The 12,556-nt window shown below is 37.6% G+C and overlaps 1 protein-coding gene across 1 annotated transcript in view; it reads left to right on the top strand.

The window, feature by feature from the left end:
* ALDH1L2 (aldehyde dehydrogenase 1 family member L2) overlaps positions 1–12,556 on the top strand; it is a 33,877-nt gene that overhangs the window by 19,779 nt on the left and 1,542 nt on the right. The window contains exons 11-21 of the mRNA XM_027890461.1: positions 534–653; positions 1,659–1,786; positions 5,390–5,540; positions 6,259–6,329; positions 6,435–6,540; positions 6,916–7,003; positions 7,763–7,856; positions 8,105–8,201; positions 9,194–9,292; positions 9,957–10,122; positions 11,260–11,365. Of these exons, the coding sequence (XP_027746262.1) occupies positions 534–653; positions 1,659–1,786; positions 5,390–5,540; positions 6,259–6,329; positions 6,435–6,540; positions 6,916–7,003; positions 7,763–7,856; positions 8,105–8,201; positions 9,194–9,292; positions 9,957–10,122; positions 11,260–11,365 (1,226 nt within the window). The remainder of the gene's footprint in view (positions 1–533; positions 654–1,658; positions 1,787–5,389; positions 5,541–6,258; positions 6,330–6,434; positions 6,541–6,915; positions 7,004–7,762; positions 7,857–8,104; positions 8,202–9,193; positions 9,293–9,956; positions 10,123–11,259; positions 11,366–12,556) is intronic.

The raw sequence follows: 12,556 nt of genomic DNA, 5'->3' as shown, positions 1-12,556 counted from the left end.
GTGTATATGTAATGCCACTTACAGCATTCCAGAATCCATGAGATCAAGACCACGCGATAGAGCAGCTCACATGTGGGCACATATTCCTACCTCCCCTGCAGTGTCCTGCCACTGTGCTTCAGTCAGTTTGGTTCTTGACCCTCTGCTTTTCAGGGGTACAGTGCTAGAATTTTCTCCTAAGAGTCTGTTTGAAAAATTTACGGGACAGGAGGATTCCGTAGTTTTTTAAGTAATTAAGGAAGTCAGGTTTTCTTGAATCTGAGAATTATGCATTTGATTCAACTACATTAAGACCAGTCTTAACCAGGGTTTAGTATTGGTTTAAACACCAGGGGTAAAAAATTACAGAAATCTACTTAACTGCCTCAGAGCATGGTCATTAGCACTGAGGGAGAATATGGTTTCCATTACATTTTACTTCTAACAGCCATATATAAACTCTAAAATGCATTGGCTGCAGATATCAAAAGCTTGTTAAGCCACATTAAAATATCAGTTATGAAAAAAATAAATTTGTTGTTTATTTCACCCAGGTTTCAAAAAATATTAACAACATGACTGTGAATATGCCATACCAGTGTTTCATAAATGGACAATTTATAAATGCCGATGATGGAAAAACATATGACACTATAAATCCAGCAGATGGATCAGTAAGTAATTTCTAAATATGATCAGTTCCAGTTTATTTCATTTTTTTGGCCTATTATAAAATCTAAACCATTACCTGAATACTGCTAATTTTAAAACTATACAGTACATATTAAACAACCTCTTGAAATAATTTTAAGTTACAATTTTGTGTATTCTACACTTTTTCCATTTAAGACAAGCTGCAAAGCAAAAATAACCTATTTCCTCTTCCGTTATTACATCAATTTCCATACCTACCTGTATGTTTTACCTTGCTTTCATTCTCGTTTAAACTTTGCTGAAGTTTAGTTGATAAGGAAGTGTTTCTTTTAGGATATTGAATATATATGTCCTGTCAGTAATCAATTTCTTTTTTTTTTAACTTTTTTTACAAATGTGATGTCAGTGTGACATTAAATTGTCCCATTAAATTTCCAGTAAGAAAAATAACTTCTCAGTAGGAAAATACATACAGTTGCACTTCAGTCCTGAACTACTGAATCTTGGTTGAGCAACTATGAATTATAAATAAGAGAAGATATTCTGATGTCCATGTAATTGTCATTTAATTCTAGAGTAAATAAATTCTGCTGAAATCAATTACACAAATTTCTCTATCATCAGAAGTCAGACTCTGACACTTTTCCTGAAACTCATTATAGAATGGAATAAAAGTCACAACAATTCTGTATTAGAATTTACAATGTGTGTATTTATGGAACACAATCATCATAAAATACTGTGTGTTTATGGTGGTTTATGGTAACAGAAGCTCCATTCCTTAGAAACAGAAAATGTGGGAGTTGTTTTAGGATGTTTAGATATTAGATCCTAACACCACATATAAAGATTTTCAGCTTTTATAGTACCACACTGGTTTTACATATGGAAAGAGAGGGTAAAACCCAATGGGACAATGCACCTTGCTTTGGAGAAGAAGAAAAATCTAGGAATCTAGAATCCAGGAGTAACACTCTTCATCCCAAAGTTGCATTTTGAGCTAACACAATGCTATCTTTGGACAGATTATAGCCAGTGTATCTTCTGCTTCACTGGCTGATGTTGACAAAGCAGTGGCAGCAGCAAAGGAGGCATTTGAAAACGGTGAATGGGGAAGAATGAATGCAAGGGAAAGAGGGCAGCTCATGTACAGGTATGTAAAGGACAGCTTGTGTTTGTTTCATTTTCTCAAATCTTATTGCTTTGTTTCTCTGAGAATTGTTGTATACATTTTCTGAATATGATGGATATTCATAATCCTACTGTCAGAGGATCCAGACTAGCCATCTGTTCATCCCCTGATTTTCTTCACCCTCAGATCTTAGCTGGCCAGTATTCCTTGTGGCAGAGAAGAATCTTGTGTTGTCTCACTGCCACCATTCTTTCATAATTATTTATGAATGGAAACAAAGAATTTGAGGAAAATGTATTTTAAATACTTGGTGGCTTAATTTTATCTACATAGGTTTTGTTGCAAGGATTGAAAATTCCCTTGTAAAATCCTTACCCTTCTTTAGAAGTGAGGCTAAGTGCTAAAGAGAGAGCCTACCTGGGTTAGGTAGGCAGAGATTTTACCTTGCTAAGCTTGCCTGTATCTGTACTCCATAGAGTAAAAAAACAACTACATCGCCATGAATTTTGAAATAGACTTTAACTGATGCTAGATTTTTCCAGGATCATGTTCTAGTATACTTCTCACCTGGCTAAAGACCCACTCTGGGAAATGTGTTAAGGTCAGTAGTGGAAGAATTGTCCTGTGCAGAAATTCTCTAAACTGAATCCAATATTTATCTGAGACACTTCTCTCTTGTACGTGTTTCACTGTGTCAAGAGAATTCTGGTTCTCATTTAGGCTCTGTTATTATTGGTTCAGAAGATGAGCTGAATGAATGGTATTTTAAGGATGGGTTTTGATGGAAAGATGGTCATGCTGGCTATATATTGTGAGAGTGATACTGGGGGCAACTAATAAAAGTCCAGTTATTATAGATTCTCCATACGCTGCATGATGCTTCTGGTGCCTGACAGCAAGCATGGGGAGAACACTGTCTTGTGAACTGCAGATGACTAGAAGCTTCAGAGCTTCCCTATAAAGAAAACTTCTTTTGTGGAGCTATATGAAGAGCTTTCCTTGCTTTTTCAGTTCTAGAACATGTAAATGAATGAGTAGATATGAGTGAAGAAGCAGATTGCTACTTTCTGCCCCAAGGAGCTCATGAAGGAACAGGTCCTGTGTATCGAACAACTTCCCTTTAAAGGGTGTAGTTTGCAGATTCATCAACATTACTGTTGGACCTCCTGGCCAAGTAAATTGTGCTGAGGACACTGCATGTTTATCTATAGGGAAAAGAAGGAATTTTTTTCACCCTCATAAAAACACAATCTCCAGTAGCATGCCAAGCCTTTATTGTGCTGTGTCAGGAGGCTTGCTCCAGGCATGAGAATACACAGGAGAAGCAGGATCAGTGACCCAGTTGGCAGCTGCAAGATGGTGGCAGGCTGTGCATTTGGATAGCGAGGCAAAACAACAGTCTGGCAGTTTGGCTGGATGCGGGGGTGGATCACTGCTCTCTGCATATCATCTGGGGGGATTCGGAAACTAAAGATCCATCTGATTCAGAGGTTTGGAATATGCAACCAGAAGATGATCCTGTCCCCATAAGGGTTCAGCCTAGCAAGACAGGAAAGAGCAGGGAATGCATTCCATGTCTGTCCTCTAGCAGCTAAGGAAAAGGAGCACAGGGAAACGTGATGCTGCACTTGGGAAAACCTATTCAGGCAAGTCACTATGTTTTCCTTAGTGTATGCAGCAAATGATTTGTTATCACATTAATAGAGCTGTAGGACTTTTTATGTAGTGGAATGCTTTGGATGTAAATTCCTCTCCCCCCTTACCATATCCTTATGAACCAAGTAGATATAATAAAAAATAAAAAAGTATCAAAAAATGCCACTTTTTACAAGATATTGCAGGTATCTTAGCAAAAGAGAATGAAAACAAAGCCAGAAATTCTGCTTGTCTTATAACATGTGTGACCAGGCTGTGGAAAGAGGCCTGCAGGACTCTTAAAGAGTTGAGTAGTCATCACAACAGAAAATGGGCAAGTCAGAACTGAATGTTAAATACACCTGGTCACTTAAATTTTTCACAAGTGTGCACATATTCAAAGCATGCACAAACTTGCGTTTAATTTCTCTTAGGAATGTAGAGTGCTTGAGAGCCCAAGTTAACTCTACCCTGAAGAGAAATTTTTAAGGTCTTAGAGCTACCACTCTGTGTTTTATCCTTGCAATTTTCAAACATAACTACATTGGGTAAATGGAAAATGCAGCTCCCCTCTACGCTGCATAGGTGATTTTTGGATTTAACTCTTTGCTTAGGTGACTGGCTCTCTAGGATAGCTATAGCAGAGTATTTGTGTTGCAAACTATTCCCAGTACAAATAAAGGCTCTCTCTGGACCACCTTAATTAAAATAAGGATCTTTTCTCTGGCCTCTGTTCAAACTAGAGATTTTGAGTGCTGAACCAAAGAGGAGGTTTGTACCATTAAAGCTCCTAGCTCTGCTACTTCATCTTAAGAAATCATTAGTAGAAGATATTAAGCACACTTTAAATGGAACTTTCTCCTTTGTCCCTGCCATATGGAATGCCATATCCATTCTTTTACACAATGCTGCCAATGCCCTGACCTGTAGCTGAGTCTGCAAGATACAGTTAAAACAGGTATTAAAGGGCATTTTTCCCCATCTCTGCAAATGCTTTAAATGGGCAGAATTTACATGATGGAAAAATAGGTTTCACTCCCAGTTTTGAATTCTCTTTATGGGATCTCAGATGCACTTTTTTAAGCTCTTCAAATCACATGGAAGCATTGATTATATGTCTGAGTACCAAATCACAGAAGGAAGCTTAAGAAAAACATTGATGCATGTAAAAGAATGCAAATGTGAAGGACTGAGTGTGAAAATTCATTGATGCAAAACAGACCTGAAGAAGGGACCACTAAAATAACAGTAGTGCCTCATAAGTATAGATATCAGTCTGTTCAGATGCATTTTTGAGACAATCTGATAGTTATTATCAACTCAGTAGTATTTACCACAGTCCTACTTACACCTCACTGTGTTGTTTGATAAATCTCACTGATGGAAAACTTGAGGCCCAAGGAGAACATTAAGAGATTTTCAACCATACCAAGGCACGTAAAATTCAATTTGTGTTACAGCCTAGGAGCTTTGTCTTTGGACATCTTTGGCCTTTGAAGCTTCTAACATTTAAGGATTTTAGTCCAAGTTCAGACAATACAAAACAGCATTATGAAGCTAGATTTCTCAAATCTTAAGCAAGAATCCTGACTACTCCTCCTTGGTACTTTTGATTACTTGACATTCCCTGTTATTGTGTATTTGCTTTCTGACTTACTGGTCTTACTTTCTATAACTGGCTCCTTATAGTACAACAGAAAAAAAAATGATGATTTTATTTACAAAACCATAATTGAACAATCAGGTTAGTTTACACTGTTCATGTCTCCATTCAGTGTCTGCTACAGCCAACGTGAAGACATTTGCACACTAATGGGCAATTGTTCAGTCCCTTACTGGTGTCAGGAAGCAGTTGCTCCAGTACTCCACCTCCAGATTTAGTGGGAATGGTATTTTAATTATGCTTCTTTGCCATACCCAATATAATTTTAGGTTGTCAGGGGTTAGATGCCATTTCTCTTTGATGTGAATTTTTAACATTTTTATTAGACTTGCAGACCTGATGGAAGAACATCAAGAAGAGTTGGCAACAATAGAGTCTCTTGACTCAGGAGCTGTCTACACTCTAGCTTTGAAGACTCATATTGGAATGTCTGTGCAAACATTCAGATACTTCGCTGGATGGTGTGACAAAATTCAGGCAAGTGAATATGTAAAGGAAGTAATCAATGGCAGTACTTCTCTACACTTCTTTTTAGTTGGTGGTTTGGTTTTTTTTTTTTTTTTCTGAAACAGTGCCAAAAAGCAGTAAAACAAAAAAGTAATCAAGGAGTCAAAATCTAAAGCGTAATTAGAATTTTACCTAGAATGGGTCTCCCTATCAATACAAAAGGGAAGTCCACCTCGAGTTGGAGAATATGGGTTTAAGATGTGACTCTAAATATCTAAGAAATCAGCTGAGGTGTCACAGTGGATATGCATGCTTAGTCAACACTTGGTTATTCATGGGACAGAATATCATTGTGCTTATCATACAGGTAAGTGCAGAGACTCATGTGCTGTGCTATGCTACAGTCTGACCAAGGCTTGATGACATAGCTTGTGGCACAGGTTCAAGAGCATTTCCCCAAGTATCTTTAAGATCCACAATTGAGAACATAAATCACCTCTTTTTTGTCCATCAGACCCTCACTTTCTGTTCTTCCATACTATTGTTATCTATGCTTTTATTTCATCCAAGAGTTGATTACAATATCTGCAGTAGGAAATGTTGCAGTAGAAGAATCCCCACCCCTTTCCCTGGTGCAAAAATGCTTGTGGTTTTGAAGCCTACTCTGTAGCTTTCCAGAACATACTCACATGACAAATTGACTTGAATAAAAATTATTAAACAGTATAAAGATTTATCTGTCTTTTAGGGTGCTACAATTCCAATTAATCAGGCCCGGCCAAACCATAATCTAACATTCACCAAGAAAGAGCCAATAGGGTAAGTATCACTTTTTTCTTCATAGTGACACCTTGACATGCAGAAAAGCCATTGAAAAGCTGCCACCAAGTATGTAATCTTTCCCTGTTTTTTCCCTACTTTAAGTGTCTGTGCAATTATTATCCCCTGGAATTACCCACTGATGATGCTTGCATGGAAAAGCGCAGCGTGCTTGGCTGCAGGAAACACACTCGTACTCAAGCCAGCTCAGGTAAAAGCAAAAAGGAATATACAGGTGGCCCAGGTGCTCAGGTGTTCAGGGAAAATAATTCAGGCAATCTAGCAGATTTCACCCATAGATTGATCTGTTGTATGTACCTGTAGGCTGACTGTGCCATATGTTTTAAAGTGCATGTATAATAATACAAATTGCCACGATGATACAAGGTCCTGATTGTCTCAAATTCTGCTCTGGTGCTACTCTCATTTTCAAGAATGAATTATTTTCCACAGGAAGCCATCACTTTTAATTTGTCAGTACTGTAAGAAGGGGAATGTTGTATCAAAACTAAGATGTATTGAATGTAAAAGATATCATCACACTTCCAATTAAAATAGGAGACGTAATCCAAATGTTTCTATTTAGGTCACACCTCTGACTTCCTTGAAGTTTGCAGAACTCTCAGCTAAAGCCGGATTTCCTAAGGGCGTTATAAATATTCTGCCTGGTTCAGGTAAAACTTCAATTAATCATTTTTCTGGGAAGAGAAGGTCATGCTAAAACTGGTGAACTAGGACTTTACCTATTACATAAGTGCATGTATCTCCACAGGTAATAGACTTGCACCTATGTCATACAGTGATTTCACATATTTTCAGAAGAGAATTGGAAAAATTTGTATGTCACCTGGCTCTAGTTGTTGGTAAGGGCTGTCAGCCTATGCCCTTTGCAAATTCACACAAATAGCATGAACAGTCTGGAAAAGAATATGTTACAGAGAAACGTGTTTCACTTGATTGTAAAGCCTAATTTTTCTCCTAATCTTATCATCACTTGGAAGTATTTAAATGTGACTGTGAGACTTATAATAAGCAAGTTGTTAAGATGCATATTGATCACTATAGGTAAGTCACAGTACATACTGTGTTACTTGATGTCATCATTTTCCTCCTTCCCCCCAAGGAAGAAAAGTGGCAGAGCAACTGTATGGGTCAGGCTTGGTTACAAATTAGATAATTCCACATACAGTGGAATATTGGGAAATTCTTTAGTCTAAACACATGGGGGAATTTGGAGGCACTAATATGATCCAAGTTAACTAATATGAAATATTTCATAGCAATATGAAAAAAGCTGTAAATATAAATAATGATGTCTTATTGTACTTGCTTGACATATTGTTAGCTCCTCTTGTGTTACAATGCTGCTGCTGCTGGAGTAGTAAAAATTCCTTGTATACTGTCCTGTTACACTGTTTTCCTCACCCTGATAGGTGGCTTAGTGGGACAGCACCTGTCTGAACATCCAGACGTTCGCAAAGTTGGATTCACTGGTTCAACACCAACTGGTAAACAGATCATGAAGAGGTACTTTCAGCAAAAGATTCATAAATAAACACTGCTTAATCCAGTTGTGAAGTATCTTATTAGCTATACTGTGCATGCAGCAGTAATGAAAAAGCATAACTGCACATGGTTGTTTAATGCTATGTATGATTCTACGAAGTCACTATTGGAAAATAAGAGGTTTATACATTTTCACTAGGTTTGATTCAGAGGAAATAATGAAATAAGATATTAAAAAATGCATTTCTGTGATTATTTTTTTTTTACAGTGCAGCTGCTAATCTGAAGAAAGTTTCTCTTGAACTTGGTGGTAAATCACCATTGATCATATTCAGCGACTGTGAACTTGACAGAGCCGTAAAAATGGTAATGCTATTTCAAAGTAAAATATATTCAAAGCTTCTGTGATACATCCTTACAGTATTGCAATATTCTTCTTAACTTGCCAGAGAACCTACCAGGGAGTCCTTGCATGAAAAACCATGCAATCTGTTAGAAAACAGACTCAGATTCCTTTCCTACGGGATATTTCTTTATGCCAGCACAATTAAACTGTCCATGTTGCACCAAAAAGGCAGAGATTGGTACTACAAGAAATATACATTGGAAAAGACAACAAGACAAAGAATTGAGCTCCCTGTTGGCATACAGTTCTTCATTCATCATCATCCATAATAATTTACCTTCCCAACCAGCCATAATGTTTAAAGCTCGTAAAGAAGATGTGCAAATGAGAAATTGAGTGGATTTAGGGAGCTTATTTCTTGCTCATTTAATCTGATTCATCAAAATGACATTGGATGCACTTTGCTCACTGAGAAGTAAACAAAGTTCTTCCATGCTATTCTTACCCAAAGTGTATTTCTGTGAACTCTCTAAACCAGCCTAAGTAGGTACTGCTATCAGGAAGAAACTATTATACACTTCGACCATTTTTGGAGTGTCTTTTGGCAGGACAAGGGTCTGACTGCACAGTGAAGTATATATGGAAAATAATAAAAGCTGGAACTTTGCAGTCAGTGCACTGCTTGGCCTCACCACTGTTCTCACCTGTACAAGTGAGTGGGTGATGCAGAGCCTGGCCTATTCCTGGCATTGCTGGCTTTAAATGATTGTGAATTAATGCTTTTTTGCCACACACTCGACACTGACGTATGATTCTGGTTAGGCTGATGGAAAGGGAAAGAGCAGTGCTAAGGGATTAATCCTGAGCTGTGTGTCTCCACAGAAGTGTGTTTCCCAGTTATGAGATCAGTCTGAGGGTCACAAACACTGAATGGAACCCAAGGGAACAGAATGAAAGGGAGACTGAACAAAAGGATGCACATAAATATTAATGTTTTTTTTTCCCCAAACAGGGTATGGGAGCAGTATATTTCAACAAAGGAGAAAACTGCATTGCAGCTGGCAGGTTGTTCGTGGAAGAATCAATCCATGATGAGTTTGTTAGTAAAGTGGTAAGATATTCAAGGACTAAAGTTTAAGTAATGTTTTACTGTGGTAGAAAGATCCACTAGTTTTATAGACACATTTCTTATTTTCAGTTGCTTAATTTGTTGTTTTTGCTTTGCTGCTTATCAGGAACTTCTTACAGGGTTAAAAGGAAGCATTGAAGGGAGATATTTTCAGCAGTAATGCACAGATAAGTGACATTTAAATAGATACTGTACCTTCAGTGATAGCTCATATTTGACTAGGAAAGTAAGATTAAAAATAATTACTGAACTTAGGTCAATGTGATTGAAGAAGATTGCTGTGAAGTTTTAAAAAAAGGCATATTGGAAGTGTACCTAGAATAGTACAAGGGTCACTACTAAAAATCCAATAGTCACCATTTAAGAATTCATATATTTTGCTCAAGAACAGGAAACCACTGTCATAACTCATTTACCACTGGTAAAAGCTAACATTTTACATGCAGAAGAGAATATATACATGAGCACTGCATCAAAAACTTTCAGAAGTAACTAATGATTACAAACAAAAGACAAAGCCTCATTTTAAAGGGAGCTTTTTTAGAGCTTATCTTCATAGCACAAAAATGCAGCATCACAAATCTCTGATCACTTTAACAACTATTTGTTATGTTATGTAACTTCATTTTAATTGGGTAACCCATAGGTTGAAGAAATAAAAAAGATGAAAATTGGTGACCCACTTGACAGATCTACAGATCATGGTCCACAAAATCACAAGGCACATTTGGAAAAGCTGCTGCAATACTGTGAAACTGGAGTAAAAGAAGGAGCCACTCTTGTGTACGGAGGAAGACAAGTACGTAGACCAGGTAAAATACTTTTCAGAGGTATTTGGAACTTTGACACTTCATGTAAGAACCACCACGATTGTCTCAGCTGCATTATGTGAAGCTGCAATATCATGGGAACAGTACCAGGTGAGCTCAGAATACCACGGGGCTTTCAAGTCTCACATTATGAGAAGCTGTGCAACTGAAGTGTAAGTTGTGACATTGAATCAGAGTCTCATCTGTATGGCAATGTTTTGCTTATTTATTCCTGTTAAGGTTTTTTTTGGCAACACCCTTGAACTGTCAAGAGCCAAAAGTATAATTTTGGGTCATACTAACACTAAAGCTGACTGAGGAAACTGCTAGCAGAGGTATTATTATCAAAAGCTTTTTTTGCTTCTATATAGACAACATGCACTCCAAGTTCAGTGGGCAGACACAAACCCAGTGTTTTCTCACGGACATCTGTCCTTCATTAATAATGAAGAAGAAACATTTACATCACAGTTTCAAAACATACTGATTGCATCCCTAAATAAAATTAAAGTGGAGACTCGTAACTATAGGAAATCTTTGTAACAAAACTAAATGGGAAATCTTAGGGAAGGGAAGGGCATTTATATAAAATCTCTGAAACCAATTTTACCCACTCAGAGTGGAATACAAACCAAGACATAGGACTGCTTGTGTATAACCCCAGGACAGTTCTTGATTGGCAATGATGAGCTAGCTCTTGGACAGGTCTTTACACCCTTCAGAAATGAACACTCATTATGAGGCGATCCTTTGCCTCAGGCATGTATTTCTCTTTTTGAAATACAGAGATTTTTATGGCTTCACTGGCATCTGTGACGTGCTGTAACCTTGTCTTCCTGCTGTCAGAGTGCAGGGTCTTCTCCTGAGGAGTCACCTGGCCTGTGGCATGCAGACCTTCTGGCCTGGCAGGGAACAGCATGTGTTGTCACTGATCAATACAGGCTGGTCTTTTACCCTTTTTACCGGCATTTCTCTGGTGCTAATACACATGCATTTCCATTCATACTTCATTCATATCTATTTTCTGTTTCAAGTTTCAGCTTATCTGTGACCTCAAAGTATGGCAAAGAGACGGCCTGGACAATAGGGAACCACTGAGGACTTTTACCATTCTTAAACAATGTTCTATCCTCTTGTTAGGTTTCTTCATGGAACCCACTGTATTCACAGATGTTGAAGACCATATGTATATTGCCCAGGAAGAGTCCTTTGGTCCTGTGATGGTGATTTCTAAATTTAAAAACGGGTATGCTCTCCACTTGTCACTGTTAGAAACGTTATTTTCCTGTTTCCCCTCTTAAGTGAAGTGATAGCATACACAGTATTTTGTTAAATCTTGTTAGACCAATCTGAATGCCTAGATCCTCTTCCAGCTAAATTCTGAGAAAATACCTTTTTTTAATAAGGGGTATCCTGCTCCGTGTCAATACAGAACTAATGCTGTTGGCAACGTGTGACAGGATAGAATGCAACCCTAAGTGTCAGTTCTTAAACAAGACTTAGTATTTAGGGAAGTGTTTTACTGAAGTTGATGTGGTAATTGCAACAGCTTGATCAAATTACAAAATATTTATTTTTCCCAGTGGAACTGCTGATTTTTTCAGTCACAAAAGACCACTTAGTGTTGTTGTGCATTGTGTAGCACTGGCATGTTATTGTTGCAAATGAAAATTCCTCTGTATGTTTTGTAAACTGCCAGTTTTAATATCTTTCATTCCAGATCATAAGAATTATTTTACTCACAGATGAGATTAAAACCCTACATAGAAACTTCATATAAGTATTTCCACCACGTTTCATTTTCTGTAGTTTGATAATGCACTTAAGAACCAGCCACACAGATAACCCTTCACATCCATGAATTATGTACAGTAATAAGGAACTGTATTGAATTTTTTAAAGTTTTAAATTATTATGGATTTTTGAAGCTATATGGAGATGAGATGCAAATAGAAGAAAAGCACTCTGGAAATGGCCTGAAAAGTGTCTTGATAGAAGTTTGAATTTCAGCATTTATTCTCCAATAACTTGTAAAGCTGGCCAAAATTTTAGCAAACTGATTCATCATCTACTGCCAAGTTCTGCTTTACAAGTATTTTTCTATTGCTTTAATCCCCAAGCTGTACAGTAGCTGAGCGAAGTTGCTATGCGTACACCAACATTTCCTGTGGCATTTCTCAGTGTAGGTATTAACCATCGAAATGGATGGTCACAAGCCTCTCAAGTTTGAAGCAAGGGTGTGAATTTCCATGGATCTGTCTGACACACAGATTCATCCTTAAAAAGTTGTCTTTAAAAAGGCTCCTTGGAGAAGGCAGGCCATGGGAAAAGGTGCTTCAGTGACACTGAAGGTGGAAGGTGGCTAACACTTATTTATTTTACCTCGATGCAATTACCTAAATTTATCTATTACTTAGATAATTTCTTTCCTCCACAG

This window comes from Empidonax traillii, unplaced genomic scaffold, assembly GCF_003031625.1.
Source record: "Empidonax traillii isolate 1590-97213 ecotype Southwest subspecies unplaced genomic scaffold, ASM303162v1 scaffold289:size826226, whole genome shotgun sequence".
In the NCBI taxonomy this organism is placed as follows: Eukaryota; Metazoa; Chordata; class Aves; order Passeriformes; family Tyrannidae; genus Empidonax; species Empidonax traillii.
The sequence above is the reverse complement of the archived record's forward strand: the minus strand, read 5'-3'. Positions and strand labels throughout refer to the sequence as shown.